The 19,645-nt window shown below is 47.9% G+C and overlaps 7 protein-coding genes across 7 annotated transcripts; 4 read left to right on the top strand and 3 right to left on the bottom strand.

The window, feature by feature from the left end:
* Positions 1–923: 923 nt before the first annotated feature.
* Positions 924–2,261, top strand: CTRU02_209526 (phosphoribosylglycinamide synthetase; the record flags this gene model as incomplete). Its single annotated transcript, XM_036733515.1, has 3 exons — positions 924–1,131; positions 1,211–2,037; positions 2,103–2,261. The coding sequence occupies 3 exons, from the start codon at positions 924–926 to the stop codon at positions 2,259–2,261; spliced, it is 1,194 nt and encodes a 397-aa protein (XP_036574785.1).
* Positions 2,262–2,912: 651 nt separating this feature from the next.
* Positions 2,913–3,468, top strand: CTRU02_209525 (stress responsive a b barrel domain protein; the record flags this gene model as incomplete). The annotated part of the gene is made up of 3 exons (XM_036733514.1): positions 2,913–2,931; positions 2,994–3,222; positions 3,318–3,468. 3 exons carry the CDS (start codon positions 2,913–2,915, stop codon positions 3,466–3,468), a joined length of 399 nt encoding a protein of 132 aa, XP_036574784.1.
* A 620-nt stretch (positions 3,469–4,088) lies between these two features.
* On the top strand, positions 4,089–5,144 carry CTRU02_209524 (isocitrate dehydrogenase (nad(+)); the record flags this gene model as incomplete). Its single annotated transcript, XM_036733513.1, has 1 exon — positions 4,089–5,144. The coding sequence occupies one exon, from the start codon at positions 4,089–4,091 to the stop codon at positions 5,142–5,144; it is 1,056 nt and encodes a 351-aa protein (XP_036574783.1).
* A 526-nt stretch (positions 5,145–5,670) lies between these two features.
* On the bottom strand, positions 5,671–7,594 carry CTRU02_209523 (quinate permease; the record flags this gene model as incomplete). The annotated part of the gene is made up of 8 exons (XM_036733512.1): positions 5,671–5,822; positions 5,869–6,013; positions 6,063–6,200; positions 6,250–6,466; positions 6,520–6,838; positions 6,891–7,021; positions 7,076–7,400; positions 7,450–7,594. 8 exons carry the CDS (start codon positions 7,592–7,594, stop codon positions 5,671–5,673), a joined length of 1,572 nt encoding a protein of 523 aa, XP_036574782.1.
* Positions 7,595–9,607: 2,013 nt separating this feature from the next.
* Positions 9,608–13,262, top strand: CTRU02_209522 (plasma membrane calcium-transporting atpase 2; the record flags this gene model as incomplete). The annotated part of the gene is made up of 5 exons (XM_036733511.1): positions 9,608–10,646; positions 10,701–11,131; positions 11,167–12,315; positions 12,373–12,588; positions 12,657–13,262. 5 exons carry the CDS (start codon positions 9,608–9,610, stop codon positions 13,260–13,262), a joined length of 3,441 nt encoding a protein of 1,146 aa, XP_036574781.1.
* A 375-nt stretch (positions 13,263–13,637) lies between these two features.
* Positions 13,638–16,386, bottom strand: CTRU02_209521 (subtilisin-like serine protease pr1c; the record flags this gene model as incomplete). The annotated part of the gene is made up of 2 exons (XM_036733510.1): positions 13,638–15,009; positions 15,068–16,386. The coding sequence occupies 2 exons, from the start codon at positions 16,384–16,386 to the stop codon at positions 13,638–13,640; spliced, it is 2,691 nt and encodes an 896-aa protein (XP_036574780.1).
* A 1,439-nt stretch (positions 16,387–17,825) lies between these two features.
* On the bottom strand, positions 17,826–18,884 carry CTRU02_209520 (cytochrome P450; the record flags this gene model as incomplete). Its single annotated transcript, XM_036733509.1, has 3 exons — positions 17,826–18,385; positions 18,454–18,616; positions 18,681–18,884. 3 exons carry the CDS (start codon positions 18,882–18,884, stop codon positions 17,826–17,828), a joined length of 927 nt encoding a protein of 308 aa, XP_036574779.1.
* Positions 18,885–19,645: the final 761 nt, after the last annotated feature.

The following is a 19,645-nucleotide window of genomic DNA, read 5'->3' as shown; positions in this document are numbered from 1 at the left end:
TTGCTCGGAATATTCCATTTCGCTGTCATCCAAATAGTCTGCTCTCGTCCGATGGTTCCGCGCCTTTCTCTCTTCAACCCGTGCCATGTTGCATTAGACCCGCCGAGACGTACGCTGGTTAAGCGAAGCTGAGGCCTGCATCCAGGCGACAAACAGACCGAAAGGATGGAACATTTGAGGTTTATCCTTTAGGCTGCAGCCAAGGATTCAAGACTGCACCACCTATATGCGATGGATCCTTGGAAGCGATCTAAAATCTGACATTTTCGACTTGCCCCGCGTAGCCTTACAAGGCATCCCACTAGCGAGAGTTGATAAGATATTTCCAATATTCATTGGCAGTGGATCAATACATGTAGAGCTGCATACATGCGCAAATAACCAGAAATAATTATGGTATCGGCCCGCCTGTAGGATTTCATTAGCTATGATGTGACTATACTGCAGGACTAGTCAGGCTAGGACAAGCCTAATCAACTCGCTAGCAGAACGATCTTTAGCATTGCAGCCGCGGCTTGCGAGTGGAGATGGATGGAGCAGAAACCCATGCATTGCCCAGCCGGGCGAAGCTATGTCCCTCTTCCATTCACACCGTCCGACGTACTCGTATACCTTAGTTGCTCCTTCGACTTGTGTAGAGAGTTCTGCCGGGCGGCACTTACCCGGACAAATCAGTGATCTAGCAGGTATTAGAGGAACAGGCTTTGAACCGAAGCAGAAGACCTTCTGCCAACTTTGGCTTGAAGCCGGCTGTCTTGACAAGGGGGAATGGGGACGGCATTCAGCCGATTTCAGTGGGACCTCTTCGGGATTTCCCCGGTGGCCGCTGTACAGTATTGTACCTGAAAATGCAAAGCATCTTCCAATGGAACCTGCAGTGAATGATAGGACGGCTTTCATGCATAGCGAAAACAGTTTCTAAAATGTCCAGCAGTCGTCAGTTTGGGCGAGCCATACGAAAAGCAGTTGCTTGCTCTCCGCGCTGCTTTGGCCCGTTCCAAACTAGATTGGGCCGAATCCAAGCGTTCAGTTCCTCTGGCCGCGTTCAGCAACAACCAAAGGTCGCCGTGCTATACCAAGAGATTGATCCTCCGGTAATTTCTGGAAACCGAAAACCGAAGAAGCCTGGTGGTGAGTTGACAACTTGAACTCCGTAATACCCTTTGCCGTTGACTGTTTGATAGCTAATTGTTATTCTCTGGACATGCAGGTTACAAGGATTCAGGCGCTGATATCGCATACAACTTGAGTCTCTCGAACGAAGTCGAAGTTTTAAGTCCAGCTCTCCGACCAGACCCGCGCAAGGATGTCGACTGGTGCTTTCCAGATAATGAGGATGGTATTCTAACCGCCATTGACAAAGGTGCTACACATCTTTGGGCAAATACTATTCTTTTCGCAAGCCATCCGCTGCAGACCTCCACGCTTATCGGAAAGTATGAGAAAAAAGTAAAGATCATCGGCCAAGGGCCTCTCATCGTTGAAAAGTACGACGACAAGGATTTCGTGAATACGCTGTTGCGTGAAGTGGGTTCGTTTACTATGCCACAGGCATGGACCATTCACGGAGACAAAGACAAACCTGCATACAAGGCATACCCCTATCCAGTAGTCGCAAAGCCTGCAAGGGGCCGTGGAAGCCATGGGGTCAAGGTCTGTCACGATGAGGCAGAGCTAAACTCCCATATTAAGCTCTTAGTATCAGAAGGGACTAATGTCATCATTGTCGAGGAGTTTCTCTCAGGAGAGGAGGCGACCGTAACAGTGATGCCGCCTACAGCTGGTACTGATTATTGGTCACTGCCAGTAGTCTCTCGCTTCAATCATCAGGAGGGCATAGCTCCGTACAACGGAGCGGTCGCTGTTACGAAAAATTCTAGGGCGGTGGTTGATTCAGATGACCCAGCCTACGGGGCAGTGGCTAGGGAATGTGAACGCGTTGGAAAGCTCCTTGGTACCACGGCACCCATCCGGATTGATGTACGCCGCTTTAAACCGGGGTCAAATTTCGCCCTATTCGACGTCAACATGAAGCCGGTAAGTCTGAAGCCTTTGAGAAAAGATATCCGAAGTCGCTGTTTCTAACCCAATATTCTCACCAGAACATGACAGGACCTGGTAGACCAGGACGTGATGAGCAGGCTAGTTTGACACTTATAGCGGCTGCTGCTCTTGGATGGGACTACAAAGAACTGCTGCGACAGATACTTGGCACATCTTCCACACTTGAGAGTTTGAGAAAGCTTAAACCTCGGATTTAACCGAAAAGTATTGTAGATTACCTATTTCGTCTTTATAGCTCTATGTAGGCTTAAAGTAAAGTTAGTAGCTATTTGCATATTCTATGGCCACCTTTGTAATCATAGAATGATTTGTGAATATGCAATGCTCAGTTACGGAAATCCTTTTTGGCTGATGTTGGTCTCTACAAAACACACCCCTGTGAACCCGCCAATGGACCAGTTTCGTGGCATTTCCCATAATTTCTGAGTGAAAGGTGTCCAAGGCCTGACGATGGTCCTGTCTCACTGTCCACAACATAGAGTGTTTGGCATAAGAGACAGTTTTTCTATAAAATGAGGCATGTTGTTTCCTTCACCTTGATTCAATTCGATTGAGAAGTTTTGAAGTCTACTTACGCGGAGGTTAACTTGCTTGCTTTCGGTCGTAAGCCGGTACAGATCGGCCTCAATGCCGATGCCTATGTACGTAAGCATTCAACGGTCTAGGGTACAGATTCTTTCCTGATCTGACTGAGTATGCGTTCCCCTCTTTCAACTGTAATAAAGTCTTTCGAGTTTTAAAAAATTAGAGGTAAAGTTATTGGCTGTTTGCCTCGCAGTTATTTGTTCGTCTCGTTTGCTTGCCTTTTGTCGAAGGTTTCCCGCCGTTTACTGTCATCAGCCGCCGTCATGACTCTCATTCACATGGGTATATTCGACTTTTCTGAATAACTACTTCTGTATCATGGCTGACGGAACTACACTATTTAGTCCTATTCAAGTTCAGGCCTGAAGTGACGCAAGAACACAAGGAGACTTTCGTGAGAGAATTAAAGAAATTGAAGAACTTGTCCTGTGTTAAAGACAACCGTTTAATCGTTGGAGGACCTTCTGTCACGGACCCTATTGAAAGAAGCAAGGGGTTCGAGTTCGCTTTACTCAGTTATCATGAGAACCGTGCTGCGCTTGATGAGTACCAAGCCAGCAAGGAGCACCATTGGTAAGATTGTTTTGTCTAACAACCCGTTGCCGAACATTTCATTCACCGCCAACCTTCTTTTGACCATCTACTGATGTCTTTTTCCAATATTGCAGGGTGACTCAGACATACATGTTTCCCTACAAGGAGGATCTTTGTCGATTTGACTTCGAAGTCGACGAGGCAGACGAATACATGTGTGACTTCTCCAAGCTTGCTGCCAAAATGACTGGTGGATTGTTGACGCCTGAAGAGCAGTCGATATAGACAAAAACAACTTTCAATACAGATATTTCCTATTTTTTTTAAAAACTTATTAAGCGCAATGAGATGGTCAAATCGTCGTTGCGTCTTGTGTTTTTTTTCGCCCATGAATTAATTTTTGATTTCCTCAGATGTAGCTTCAAGAACTGTCATTTGCTACCTTACTAATAATACTGTTATACTTGTAGGTATGCTACCTATGCTATTTAGATATCATCATCGAAGCTGATTTCATGTTGCAACTACACAGGTTTGACTATCGGAGTTGTGATTGGCCACGTCAAATGATAGCTCTGTGATCATATCGTGGCCAATAGGCTAATCTTTGAATAACGAACCGCCATCGAGATGTTTTAAGCACTCTCGCTATTGGCCCCGGGATAAAGCCGCGCATCGGAAGGATCCGATGCATTTACACTCTGGTTTTCGGATCCCCAACATATGAGTTAGCCGATGCAGTAAGCATAATTACCTTTGCTACATGGGACGATTAATGGTGACTTCGCAAACCATCTTCTACATCACACTTTATCAACAGGGCTTCATTCGAATGTTGAAAATTGCAAGCCGCGGCATATTCTACCTCCTCAACAAAGAAAAAGATCAACATACCTAAGCCCAACATGCGAGTTGGAGTGCTTAAAGGCAACGGTATCGGTCCCGAAATCATGAGGGCTACGCAACGCGTTCTCGAAGCTACTGGTGTCCCAATTGAGTGGCAGGACATCTTGATAGCTGAAGAAGCAATTGATAAATACGGGCACCCGCTTCCGCCCGAGACCGTTGCCCAACTACAATCGGTCGGCGTGACCATCAAAGCCCCAATCATTGCTCACAAACTTGTGGGCCGCATCACATGCGATCATCCTGGTGGGACTTCAGCAACTTATCCATCATTGAACAACGCCATCAGACAAGAGTTAGGGCTCTTTGTGAACCCCAGGCCTATCCAAGGTTTCCCGGGCGTCTCCGGACGTCATGAGTCTCTCGATGTTGTCATCATGAGAGAGGTTACTGAGGACCTATATTGTGGCATCGAACATACGATTGGCAACGACATAGCCGCTGAGGCCATCAAACTAACGACACGCGAAGCCGCAACTAGAGTTGCTCGATATTCGTTCGAGTACGCGCGCAGACACGGCCGCAAACGAGTCACCTGTCTTCATAAAGCCAATGTCCTCAATCACACCGATGGACTATTTCTTCGTTGTTTCCGCGAAGTCAGCAAAGATTTTGAAGATATCGAAGCCGACGACCTCATGATTGATGCCGCGTGCTATCTGATTGTGCGCGATCCAAAACGATTTGACGTCGTAGTCGCTGCGAACCAGTATGGAGATATTTTCTCTGACCTGGCTGCAGGACTAGCAGGATCCTTAGGTTTGGCTCCAGGGGTGAATGTAAGCGATGGTATTTCTGTCTTTGAAGCTTGTCATGGCGCCGCCCCCGACATTGCAGGTAAAGGCATTGCCAATCCTTTAGCGCTGATATTGAGTGGAGCTCTGCTTCTTGAGTCAAAAAACCATCACAGAGAGGCCGAAGCGATTCGGAAGGCCACGCGTTTTGTGGTCGGCAAACAAAAGACTCTCACCCCAGACTTAGGTGGCATGGGTACTACAGAGTCTCTAACAAATGCAGTGGTAGAGGAAGTGAAGCTTATCATGGCTGGTAAATAACGACATAATGACGATGATGGAGTTTCACCATGTTTTTATCCAGCAGGAGCCTTAGTAATTATAACAGTGATTTTCCAATTATGCTGCTTGACAACGTCCGCTGAATTTCAGCGTTTATCCGTTGTCTTCTTAGATATTGGCCATAAGCAAAACAAGACTCAAACTTTAGTATCCTGTAGAGTTAAATGTTTGAATTCAAGTCGTTCGGCTTCGGATATAACGATCATGTTGTTGGCAAGCTTCATTCACATAAGTGCAGTATTGTCACATACCTCCAGAATACATTTTATATAGAAGAAAAGGCTTGTTTTCAAACTACAAGCAAGAATCGCTTGCTTAGAAATATTGAATATCTGAATAAAAAGAATTACTTGAGCGTAAATGACAGGAGGTAAACAGTACTCGGTACTTTGGGTAAGAGAATAAAAAAGTGAAAAAAAGCAAACGACGTTGGCGACACATTTCCTTTTTAGTTGCAATATGCCACTCTTCATTCTGTTAGTTTTTTCGTTGAGCATGAAACAATCTAAATCGACTTGGACTCAGGCTCTTCCATGTTGGCGTGTGGAGCGCCGAAGAGAGCGTCCATCTCCTCAATAGGCACATTCTTGGTTTCCCGAATGCACCACCAGGCCCAGAAGCCCATGCAAACCATTAGGGCCCCGAAGAAGAAGTAAGCTAGTTTTGTCAGAGAAAGGTTACAGTTATTCAATGAAGTTCTTACTTCCATAACCAATATCCGAAATCATATATGGTGTCGAACGTGACACAACATAGGACCAGAGTCTCTCATCGGCAATGGTCAATGCCATGCAGAGAGATCGAAGATAGAGCGGATATATCTCAGAAGCATATAGCCAAGTAATTCCCTGAACATATTTAGCAAAGCCTTATGGGAATAAGCCCAGAATAACTGACCTGCCAAGTTGCGCAATAAATCACTCCATACAGATAGACGCAAACCATGGCAAGGTAACCCCAACCAGACATACTTGTTCTACCTGCTGCTGCTGCTGCCTCGGGATCGTTTTTCATGACGTATCCTCCAAGGTAAAGCTAAAAGGTTTCAGCGCGTAGACTTGTATAAGAGCTTTCAGGTTCTTACCATAGGTACCGCACCAACGAATGCACCCCAAATAAGACCTCTGCGACGTCCAAAATGGTCTGCAACCCAAAAGGAGAATATGACCATTCCAAGGGTCTTAGCGACACCGTAGAAGCCCGTAGCAAAAAGTTTCAAGTCAGTAGACTGGATGCCCAACGTCTGGAAAATGCGAGGAGAATAATACGTGATAATGTTTACGCCCGTCATATTCTGGCACCTGAACATAATATTAAGCCGAGTGTACTCAAACTTGCGATGATAACAACTTACATCATGAGACATAATCCGATGGCTAGGCGGTTCCGGATGCCCTTTCTTGTTAGTTCTCTAAGTTTCCCTTTGAGCCCGGGGCGCTTTGCAGCCAAATGAGCCTCATATTCAACGGCAAGGCGGATTTCGCGTAGTTCGTGGACGACGTATGGATGATCAAGAGGAAGCTGACGGATGTCGGTAAGAATACGTTCAGCCTTATCCCACTGATCTTTTCCACATAGCCAACGTGGTGATTCGGGGCAAAATGGCAGGATAACAAGAAGAATTGTGGCTGGTAAAAGTTGGAGCCCCAAGGGAACCATCCACTGAGTGCTGGCTAAGGGAGGTATTAGTATCATAGCTTTTGATTGGGGAGATTACACACTCACTGTCTGGGCTAATTGTCTTGTTGACAGCGTAGTTTACCCAGAATCCTAGCATCTGTGCGCCTTGAGAACCAATCTCATAAAACCCAACCAACTTTCCGCGAATAGTAGGCGGAGAAACCTCAGCAATGTATCTATAAAACAGTCAGAGATGTTTGGAATGGTATGAACAAGATTGAAATGCATACACAGGGATCACCGGCGCTGAAGCACCAATTCCGAGGCCAGCAACGCATCTTCCGGCCATGACAAGAGCGACCATGCCACGCGAGCCCGTTTGCATAGACGCGCCGGCTAAGAAGACAATAGTGGCAATAGTGATGCACCACTTCCGGCCCCATCGGTCTGAAATGGGGTAAGAGCATAATGCACCGAGAAACATGCCTCCCTGGAAGCAAGAAACAATGTTGGATGTAAGATCATCAAGTTGACGCTGTGTTTTGTTTGCGAGACCGAAGTCTCGCTCAAAAGAAGGCAGAATTAGGGTACCTCCCATGACGGAGACATCGTAGCCTAGATGTATTGTCAGATGAGTACCTGGGTTTCTGATATTGAAACATACCAAGAGCCACAGCACCAAGACAGACACCGATGCAGTAAAGGTAGATTTTCCAGTTGGAAACTTCTTTCGGAACAGGTATGGCCTCTGACTGATTAACGTCGTTAACATCACTGATGAAGGTTTCGGTTGTCTCAGTTTTCTCCATGACTTGAGATTGTTGAAGCATCAAGCTTCAAAAGGAAGAAATGAAGAAACCGTCAACGAAATTGCAAGAATAACCAGCACAAGCTCAGCCGTGAAATCACTAATGGAATAGACAAAACCAAGGTTCTCTCTGCCCATGGACAAATCTTATCATCCCAACCTGGCCGCTCATCTTATTTTGTAGGTAAAATTTGCAGTGAAGTCTACCGAGAAGACAAGCTCGATTATCATAACCGAGACAGGGGGTAAGCTGCACGAATATGCAGCGTGGGGGAGGCTGTGCTTTGTGCGGGGAACAACCAACTCTAGATAGAAAGTGTGGCAACTCAAAATGTCACTTGAGATGAACCAGGCCCGGGATGATGCCGTAGCTTAACACATTCTCTAGGATTGTATCATTCCTGTCTTTCTGAAAATGTCCGGTCCAAGGCCAGACCGTGGCAATGAAGTTGCCTATTCGCCATGCTCTTGTCATTTGCGTTCTCATGATGTCGTTTGCCATATGCCAAGGCTGGCAAAAGCCAAGATCGCTTTGCAACCCCCTGCTCTTGCGGGGAAGAATACATTTGTGTGTACAATACGGAGCTATCTGTGTGCTAATGGGCAGTTACCTTTGGGAAACACTCTCTCACGGAGCTATCCGTTATCGTGTACATCAAAATCGAGAGAGTAAGTAACTTCTTCACGGGCTAATCCGGCTAAGCTAAGTGCTATGGTGCTATCAACAGTTGGACGACATGTCCACCTACGACGAATTCAAGACGTGAATATCCGGAAAGAGAAACTTGGCTCATCTTACTCCGCACGTTTATTCAGTGGAACATTGCCCCGCATAACTTCAGAAATCTATTGAATAGTGTATTGTTACCATTGCGTTGGATTCCGAACCTGCTAGTCCCAGGGATGTCTTTTCCGCCCGACATTGATATCAGGACATAATCATGTAACGCCAAACCCTTTTCTGATGTGATCACCAAAGTAATAAGCTAGAAGGAGAGCATAGCCACTCGGCAAATAATGTCGGAAAGACCCATTCCGTTCAACACCTTTTCACTATCATGGCGCTTTTACAGGTGGCATCACCACGGTCATGTTTTTTGTAAGCTGGTACTCACTGGAAATCCTTCCATGATACGCTCTAGTAAATTGAAGCTTGTGAACGTAGTTGACTTCCAGCAAAATGTCCCCAAGAATGGAGAATGTGTATCGAGAGAAATTCGAGAGCTGCTGGAACATTAGTTGCTGTTATTCTTCCGTGCCTTAGCTCCCAGAACTCATATTAGAAGAGGAAACACCTATACCGAATCTTGAAGATAGCTGTTTTCCGCCTCTTCTTTTCCGTGTTGGTCGGAGACGTACCTGTAATCGGCGAAGAACAGATGACACATCGAATCAAGATAGACATCTTGAGATGATAGTCTGCTGTATGAACACATCACATCCGATGCAACTTACACAGCCTCAATCGAACGATGAAACTCCCTCATCCACGATTCTGGCCCTCGGCAAGGCAAGTGTCAAGTCATAAGACCTCATCAGTATGAAATCTTCATCATGCATACCAAATCGAGGTGTTGGCGTTGAAGCACCTAATGCATGTGAGCCAGTCTTGGCATAGCGCAAGTGCATCGGCTTACCGCCGAACACCATGTCAATGTAGGAATGTAGTACATAGTTACAACCGATATCACTAATTTCAGAGTCCAGATCATTTTGTAGAAGAGGGGAAAGAGAGGGGAAATGTACGAATGGTGAGGTCTCTCCAATTTTTATCAAGCACTGCCACGATACGATTGAATCCAAAGACATCCCAATGCTCGAGGCAGATTTTTCACTGATTTGCTCAGCCCCCTCGATATGGTATAATAGTATTCAGATCACAGCATTACAATTCAATTGCTTCTAAGTGCTACAGACATACAGTTCTGGTTTATCTCATTCAACACAAAGTTTACTGACTCAATTTCTTACTACTTGTGCTTTTGCGAATACTCAGACAGTTCAATTCAGAATCATGGCGGGCGATACGCTTGCTCCTCCCGTGTCCCATGGAAACTCGCGAGGTCGGTCTTCAAGTAAAGCCGACACAATAGTTTCGACAACTTCAAATCCGTTTCTGACGCCAGCGGCTACTAGTCGTGCCTCCTCGATCCAAGATGACCCCCAAGCATCTCTTCGTCCGGATCCTGGCACTGAAGCCGACTTCCAGATCAATAACAACCCCTTCGCATTCTCGCCAGGGCAGCTAAACAAGTTGCTTAATCCCAAATCCCTTGCTGCATTCCGCGCTTTGGGTGGCCTTGATGGCATTGCTTATGGCCTTCAGTCGGATATTCATGCTGGCCTTAGCCTGGATGAAATTGCAGCGCCTGGCCAGGTCTCCTTTCAAGATGCTGTCAGCCCCATCTCCCCGCAGCAATCCAAGATTCAATGGAGAGAAGCCACAAACAATGCCAAACAGCCTTTCGAAGACCGTGTCCGGGTTTACAAACGCAATGTCCTTCCCGCCAAAAAGGCTACCCCACTGTGGAAGCTGATGTGGAACGCTTACAACGATAAGGTCCTCATACTTCTGACAATTGCGGCTGTTATTTCCCTAGCCTTGGGGCTCTACGAAACACTCGGCGTTGATCACCCGCCTGGCTCGCCTACTCCTGTTGACTGGGTCGAGGGTGTGGCTATCTGTGCCGCCATTGTAATTGTCACACTTGTTGGCTCAATAAACGATTGGCAAAAGGAGCGAGCTTTCGTTCGCCTCAATGCAAAGAAAGAGGAGCGTGAGGTAAAGGTTACCCGCTCCGGAAAGCCAACCATGATCAACGTGCATGACGTGCTTGTTGGCGATGTCTTGCACCTAGAGCCGGGAGATCTTGTGCCTGTAGATGGTATCTTTATTGATGGCCACGAACTCAAGTGCGATGAATCATCTGCTACAGGCGAGTCTGATGCTCTAAAGAAGACAGGAGCATCTCTTGTTTTGAGGGCATTAGAGAACGGAGATTCTACTGGCGAGCTTGATCCTTTCATCATTTCAGGGTCTAAAGTTTTAGAAGGTAAGAATGCCCTCCCAAGATCCTGGTTCATTATATGAATAACCATGTTTACAGGAGTTGGAACATTCATGTGTACTTCTGTTGGCGTCAACAGTAGCTTTGGAAAGATTCTGATGTCCGTCCGCACCGAAACTGAGCCAACTCCCCTCCAGCACAAACTTGAGGGTCTTGCCATGGCTATTGCCAAGCTCGGTAGTACTGCTGCAGGGCTTCTTTTTTTTGTTCTGCTATTCCGCTTCCTGGCGGGTCTTCCAAGCGATTCGCGAGCTGCTACCGATAAGGCATCTTCTTTCATGGATATCCTCATTGTTGCCGTTACTATCATCGTAGTAGCTGTGCCCGAAGGCCTCCCACTCGCAGTAACCTTGGCACTGGCGTTTGCAACTACACGGATGTTGAAAGAGAACAACTTGGTCAGGGTTTTGCGTGCTTGTGAAACCATGGGTAACGCAACGGCCATTTGTTCAGATAAGACAGGCACTCTGGTACAGTCCCCAACATGCAGCTCATTTTGATGATCAAGCTGACTCCCAATCAGACTACAAACAAGATGACTGTTGTTGCCGGCAGATTCGATGAGGCAATGTTTACAGCATCAAGCTCTCAAGATGATTCAGGCACATCAGTTCAATCTATCTCATCTTGGGCCAACGAAGTCAATCCGGCTGCGAGAGAGCTCATTGTTCAATCAGTAGCGATTAATTCGACCGCATTCGAGGGTGAAGAAGATGGGAAACCGGTTTTTATCGGCTCCAAGACTGAAACTGCTCTGCTTGAACTTGCCAAAGACCATTTGAGCCTCCATTCCCTTGCCGAAACCAGGGCCAATGAAAACGTCGTTCACATCATGCCTTTCAATTCCAGCAAGAAATGCATGGGCGCAGTAATCAGACTTAGATCTGGAGCTTACCGCCTCCTCATCAAAGGCGCTTCCGAAATCTTGCTCGGCTGCTGCTCCTCAAAGTCTAACTTTTACAACTTGGAGGAGGAACCGCTCACAGAATCAGATCGCCTCTCATTTACTCAAACCATCGATGAATATGCAAAACGATCACTCAGAACTATTGGACTCGTTTACAGAGACTATGAACAATGGCCGCCTGCAGCTTCAGGTGAAAGCAGTGAAAGTAGCGCCGACATTGCAACCATTCTACAATCAGGAAACCTTATATTCCTTGGTGTCGTTGGCATCCAAGACCCCGTTCGTCCTGGTGTGCCAGAGGCTGTGAGAAAAGCACAACACGCCGGTGTTTGCGTCAGAATGGTAACCGGAGACAATGCCGTGACAGCCAAAGCTATTGGAACTGAATGTGGCATCTACACGAACGGCGTTGTGATGGAAGGTCCTGATTTTAGACGACTATCAGATGCTGAGATGGATGATGTCTTGCCGAGACTCCAAGTACTTGCTCGCTCTTCCCCTGAGGATAAGAGAATTCTTGTTTCGAAGCTTAAGGCCCTGGGAGAAACCGTTGCCGTTACTGGTGATGGCACCAACGACGCCCCTGCCCTCAAGGCTGCCGATGTTGGATTCTCAATGGGAATTTCTGGCACTGAGGTTGCTAAGGAAGCATCTGCAATTATCCTAATGGATGACAACTTTGCGTCCATAATAACTGCTTTGAAATGGGGCAGAGCTGTCAATGATGCGGTTCAGAAGTTTCTGCAGGTAAGGGAAATCGTTTCGCTTTCAAGGCGAACAACTCTAACACTTCTGTCCTTCTAGTTCCAAATCACGGTCAACATTACCGCCGTATTGTTGGCATTTGTCACCGCTGTGTACGACTCAGAGATGAAGCCTGTCCTCAAGGCTGTACAGCTGCTCTGGGTGAACCTGATTATGGACACCTTTGCTGCATTGGCCCTTGCCACTGATCCTCCAACCGAGAAGATCCTTGATCGCCTTCCTCAGGGAAAGAAAAAGGCATTGATTACCACCAACGTAAGTTTTAGCCACTTGCACTCGCTTTCTAGAGTTATTGGATTGAACTAAACATTTCCAATACATAGATGTGGAAAATGATCATTGGTCAGTCGATCTACCAGCTGGTTGTTACCTTTGTACTTTACTTCAGCGGCGGCACTATCCTCAACTATGATCTCACTGATCCGGACAAGAAACTCGAACTGGATACCGTTATCTTCAACACTTTTGTTTGGATGCAAATCTTCAACGAGTTCAACAATCGTCGTCTCGATAACAAGTTTAACATTTTTGAGGGAGTGCACCGAAATTTGTTTTTCATAGCGATCAACTGCCTTATGGTTGGCTTGCAAGTTGGAATCATCTTCGTGGGCTCAAGAGCCTTCCAGATTTCCCCCGGGGGTCTTGATGGTACTCAGTGGGCCATTTCAATTGTTGTCGCGTCGCTCTGCTTGCCTTGGGCCATTGTCGTTCGGCTGTTTCCCGATGCCTGGTTCGCCGCCATTGTCGGGGTTGTCGGGAAGCCCTTCATGCTTGTTTACGCAACCATGAGCGCCGGTTGGTCCAGAATTGGCAACAAGCTTAAAAGAGGAAGATCTGAGGCGGACGCTGAGACTGGAAACCCGCCGATGGTGGTAGTTTCAAGTGTCCTTACCACGGCCAGCCACGGGAGGGATGAGAAGATGGGATAAGTCGATTATGTGGCTTCGATGACATGAATGCGGTTACCGCGAATTCTTTGTTAGTTGTTTGTGTTGTATTTCCTTCAAGCACCCTCTTTTCTTTCTATTTTAGATGGCATATGTTCCTTTCCCTCCAGTACTTGCTCAGCATACGTTACCAACATACACGGACTAAAGACAACAGGGTCTCGTTGACTTGGACTTGGCCATTTAGAAAGTCAGGCAAAAACCTACATATTTCTCTTTCATGTATTCGTCCAGTATTCAAATGCACAACTATTAGAGAATGATGTTTTGTTCAAGATTTGAGACACTGTTGAATGTTGATACGGATTTTTGAACGCTACTCTGCGCAAAATCCATCTCCATCCCTATGACAACTAACTAGGCAAGGTACTTCAGGTTGAAAATGACAGTCTCAACAACATCCCAGTCCTCATCCTTTGTCTCATCTCCAAAGATTCTAAGGCCACGAGCAATGAATTTGTAAGTCCCCTCAGGCACGGTTGTGCGGTCGGCAAGCTGGCCACCAAAGTTCCAAGTATATCCAAAACGGTGAGCAAACTGAACAGGCGACGCGGGCAAAGCGCCGAGAGTCGGGTAACCAAGGTGATCCGTAACCTTGAGTGTCGAGTTGCTCGCGGCCCCAACGGCAACAAGCTCGACGTGCAACTGAGTGGTTCCCAGAGTCGGGGTAACGACCATCTTAGGGTAGATGGCGTTGCCAGTGGCACCGGGGCGGGGGACGGTGAAGGTTCGGTTAGCGTTAACGGGAATGAGGAAGTGGTTGTCAGTCGAGGACAGGTAAACGCCACTCAGTGCAATGCCGGGAACCAGAACGGGGGTATCGTGCATACTGCCGGCAACGCCTAGGTAAGGCAGTGAAAGGGTCTCGCCATTGCTTCCCTCAAGAGTGATGTAGCCGCTGTAGACTGGAAGAAGGGTGGCGTTGAGTCCAGTCGGAGGGACGGCGGCGAAGTGCACTTCGGCGCTGCCTCCCGCTGGGACGGTAAAGGGGTCCGTGTCAAATTTGATCTCTGCCCAGGCATCTGCGGTCGGAACAGGGGCACGAGAAACGACGAGTTGGGCATCGCCAGGAGTGAAGGTATAGACAGTCGCAGCCTTGGCGTGTCCGAGTTTGTAGGTGACTGCCTCGGAAGCAGTGTTCTTGACGCTAAAGGTATGCTCACTCACGAAGTTGTCAGTGTCGTTGAATGAGATACCGCTGGAGCTCAGAATTGTGGTGGCGTAAGCAGCATCCCAGGCCTGAACAAGACCAGCGCCCTGCTGGGCCACAGGAGCAAGGAGGTCCTCGCTCACGGTGGTGCCGTCGTTCCACGCCTTGGGCTGCGCAGTAGCAGCAATCACGTTGCGGAGTATTTCTTGATCAAAAGTTCCCCGGACCTGGCCTACGAGTGCGTAAACAGCGGCAACAAACGGTGTAGACATTGAAGTTCCAGGGTTGACCATGTACGCTCCCTGGTCCCACGTCCAAGTGGACAAGATGCCACCACCGGGAGCAATGAACTGAGGCTTGATTTCAAGCTCCCAGCTCGGGCCGTAACTGCTGAAACTGCTCACGTAACCGGCAGTAGGGCCGTTGCTGAAAGACTCTGCGATAACGCCGGAGGAAGCTGGAGGTCCGATGGACACGGTGACGTTCTGGGGGTTGGCAATCCACTCGCTGGCCTGGCGGGGAGTGACCATACCGCTACCCTCAATTCCATCGACGTAGATGTATGGGGAATGCATTCTCCTGTTCTCAAATGTTAGGAAATACTGCGAGTTGCATAGGAAGATGCAGGAAGACATACGATTCGCTCTCAGGGTAGAAGAAGATATACTTGGCCCCACGGGCAAGCACGTTCGCCGCTTGCGTGTCAGAGGAGCACCCGTTGATATTGAAAACAGGGAGAGTATCCGTCAAGTCAACATCTTCAGGGAGAGGCTCACATGCGGTGTTGTTCACTCCTCCAACCCAAAGCCTCAGGGTAACGTTCGCAGTAACGGGAGGCGTGCTACCTTGCCATCCAAAGGCGAATTCGCCCGTTTCATTCTTGAAAGAGCCACGAGTCATCAGAGTAGGCAGAATAGTGTTATCAGCGGAACCAATTGCAGCTACAGACTTTCCGGATGCTGGCGAAGCAACGGCCCAAACACCCAAGCCACCGGAGTTTGAAGCCGCAACAACGACGGGGACACCGGCTTCAGCGATACGAGAGACAGCAACGGCCGCCACATCCTCAGTCCAGCCGGAGTCGTCGCCAGCAGAGCATGAGATGACGTCACTGCCATCCTCGTAGGCCTTGTAGAACGCCTGGACCAAGATCTCGCTGGTCGTATAGCCAGCGCAGCCGCTGACCTTGTACGCGCCGAGCGTGACGTCTGGCGCAGCTCCGGTGAAGCCAAGCTCATTTTCCTGCGCCATGATGATACCCGCAACATGGGTTCCATGACCCTGGCACGAGTCGAGAGGGTCAGCATCGGGCTGGGGCGCATCTGACCTTTCGGTGTAGGCGTCGCCCGTGAGATCCCATCCGTAGCCGACGGGGAAGCCCTCGCCAAAGCCACCTCCAAGGGCTGGATGTCTATAATCTACACCTGTGTCGACAATGGCGACCTTGATTCCCTTGCCAGTGAACCCGGCCTCGCGGAGCTTGTCGACCTGAGTCATGACATGCGTGCTGTATGTGTCCTTGGCCGCCTCGTCGCGTCGGTATTTAATAGACTGCAACAGCTGATCGCTTGTAGCATTGTCGCTGCGACCAACAGAGCTGGGATTCAACTTGGGCATCTGAATCTTGCGCACAGGCCAAACTCCCTTCACGTTGAGCTTCCCAGCAATCTTGCTAGTTGTGACGTCGGGTTCCTCGTCACCTTCAACGCGGAAAGATGCACCTTTGAAAAGGCGGTACTTGAAATCCAGCCGGGGTACGACATCCAAACCCTCAGACCGGAGTTCATTGTACAGCGCATCCGGATCCTGTTCGCCCTCGAGCTCAACGATATAGGTGCCGCGCACGAAAGAATCCTCGTTGGCCTTGGGCGTAGGTTCGGCATCGGCGGCGGCAACACAAGCCGTGGAGGCCAAGAGGCCTAGGGCGAGCGTTGCAATGTTGGAGGAGAACCTCATGGTGGTAGTTGACGTTGGGTTTGAAACGAATGACAATTGACCGGCGGTGACCAACCGGGATCACTTGGAATCAGCAAACGCATCGTGGTATGAGTATATATGGTTCGTCGTTGTGGTGCTATGGAGGTGTAGAACTGGAGGCGATTAGATTCACGCACGAACACGAGAAATTGAGACCTTCCCGTTTGGTACGCGAAATTACCGACGCTAGGGGCATTGGACGATCTTAGTCTTGGCTGCTATCTGCTGCATCTCTGCCGTTGTCGACCATCGCCAAGTCGGATTTATGGTTCGCTTTCGGTTTGCATTCCCTGCTTGACATGGACCTTCTTGATCAGGATTTATCCACCCACACATGGATTTCACAGCATGTAGCGACCCGTGATACGACTGATTGTGGCCCCAGTTCGGCCGACTGCCGAAGTTTAGGTCGTGGGGCCATGGTCGTATTCGAAGATCATGGTGGACCATTGCAGGCATCAAGCACGCCATGCGCGGGTGAAATTCACAGCTTAATCGATTTACCCGCGTCCCAGAGCATTCAAAGTTGTCAGGGAGTGTTCGTGCCGGTAAGTCCGGCGGTATCGAGGGAACGTGGTTGAAAACATTCAAGCCCATTGTTAAGCATTGAAACATTTGTTGCATGAAGTGCAGGCATAAGTTCGCTAGGAGAATGAGAGACCAAGAGCGCTTAAACTTGGACATTAAGAATTGAATCAGAAAAAATGAACATATGGAAGATGTTAAATGTAAAAAATATTCATTCGAGGGCGTCTTGTGATAGCACGACCTGGTTTCGATCCAGGGACCTCTGGGTTATGAGCCCAGCGCTCTACCCCTGAGCTACCGTGCTGTTATCCTTTAAGTGGGTTACTGCCCCACGTGAGATGCTGCAATTTTTGGCTGCATGTATGGACGTCAACTTCGTGGTTAACCAAATGTTGTCGAACGAGAGCTGGAAGAGGTTTAACCAATTCTGCAAGTCTATTTTAAGTCTCAAATTATTCAGACTTTACACCGTAAACCCGAAACGACCACTTATGTAGGGTGGAAGAATTTCGACCTGCCCTATTTGATCCCTGTAGCATTGGCATTTTTAAACTTACTTATTGTGAGAGGCTAATTTCAAGGCTTCTAACCTTCGTCATATATTAAACAATGGCGTGAGCTTTTCGAGTGGGCCATCGTTTGCAAGCATGTCACCTTGAGATAGAATCCAGTACTGTTTTGATTATGCTTCCTTGTGCGGGACACAATAACGATTTTGGTGTGGAAAGAATAAATCATCTCTAACTGTTACTCTCAATAGTTTTTCAGTTAGAACCCGTATGGTAGAACTTTTTCGAGCTCGGTCAGATTCCAACTTTCACAGAAAGCTCCTACATGTCTTGTCCCGGTAGTCCTCACGAAACAGAGTGTGATCTTCTTCTGTATCATGCCTATGCCCTTCGTGGCAACAACTTGATCCAAAGCGGCGTCTTCTCCCAAACCATAAACACCTTTTGGCTACCCATCCAATCTCCTTCTGTGGCATTCTGAATATCAAATTGCCACACGAGCCTCGCAATAATCAACTTCATTTCGGCATATGCGAGGTTTCTCCCAATACAGGCGCGCGGTCCGTACTGGAAAGGCTGTGAAGCGTCTCTCTTGTCATTCGCAAACTCGGGGTCCTCGCCCAGCCAGCGTTCGGGGATAAACTCCCCAGGTCGAGACCAGTTTTCAGGGCTGTTGGAAGCGGCGTAAATCGGTATGCTTACAGATATACCACCTGGCAGGAACTCTCCGTCTACGGTAGCTCCACCAGGAGGCACGACGCGGTGGTGCGGTTGCGGGGAAGGTGGGTAAATGCGGAGAGTTTCCTCGATGCAGGCGAGGAGATACTTGCAGCTGTTTACGCCCGTGAATGTGATATCATCTCGGTGTGAGAACGCAGAGCGAACTTCGGCGGTGAGGCGCTCAAGAACGCGGGGGTTCTTCAAGAGAAGGAAGGTCAATCCTGCGAAGGGGGATTGTTATGTCAGTGTACTTGAGTTACTTGTGAGGTCTGTCGTTGACTTGGCATACCTGACATTGATGTAGCAGTAGTCTCACTTCCGGCCGCAATCAAAATCTGGGAATTGCCCTCTAATTGATCAAAGGACATTTTCCCTGAGTTATACGCTGCGATCATCTTGTCCATGAAGTCCGTCACTGTCGTTTGGGTCTTGAGACGATGTTTCACTTTCTCCTACGAGAATATTTAGCAAAAGACACGCGAAAGAATAAACAGTCGTTCCAGTGTAGATACCTACGACTTGCAGTTTCTTGAGCATTTTTCCATCTGAGATGACTTTCGGCGGTATCAAGAAGAGTGTGACAGGAAGCCGAAGTAGGTAAGGGAAACGGGATATCATCTGATGGTAAGAAAAGAACTTGGCGAGGGAGAAAAAGATCTGGACCCAAACGTGAAGGGTAGACGTCTTGAGACAATCAAAAGACTCGCCAAACGCTAGCATTGCGCGTTAGATGATTGAGCAGTCAAGATAGGGTTGGGTAATACCCGCGGGTACCCGTATGGGTAGTACCCAAAACTACCCGTGGGTAGTTTGGGTAAACCCGAATTACCCACGGGCAGTCCCACTATATTTACCCGCGGGTTGAAAGGCCCGTGGGTAAAACGACCCATGGGTTACACTACCCACGGGTAATTTTGCTACCCACAAGAAACGCGGGAAATACTGTAACTAAGATAGAAAGAAAATATAACTAGTTAGTTATAGGGAGAAAGAGTAAGTTACATAAAACATAGATGGCTAGAATAGATTACTACAAATATAAGAAACTAATAGAGAATAATACGATAAAGTCGGAGTGAAATCAGAGGAACAATGTATATTTAATCGCTATCCTCGTCAGGAGAGAGTTCGACAAGATCTAGCCGAGTAAGTCTCTTCCTTTTGCGACCCCCAAGCTCGGAGAAGTTTGGGAGTTCTTGGGATACAGAAGGCGTAGGTGAGTTGCTAAGTTGGGAAACTTGACTCGATAGTTTTGGCTGTTGAGAGCTAGATAAGGATGGCAGCTCCTCATCTCTATCGCTAATATCCTCCTCTTCTACTGAGACTTCGTAAGGAGGCGGGGAGGGAGCATCTCCTGTAGCAGTAATAGAGATCTTAGTAAGATCATCAGAGACCTTCAGATATCTCTGAATATCAGCTTTATCCAATAGAGAAGAGTAGTTAAAAGCTTCTCTAATAATATGCTGGCGCTCTTCAGATGC

Source organism: Colletotrichum truncatum, assembly GCF_014235925.2.
Source record: "Colletotrichum truncatum strain CMES1059 chromosome Unknown Contig_0006, whole genome shotgun sequence".
NCBI lineage: Eukaryota > Fungi > Ascomycota > Sordariomycetes > Glomerellales > Glomerellaceae > Colletotrichum > Colletotrichum truncatum.
This window is presented reverse-complemented; position numbering and strand designations above follow the sequence as displayed.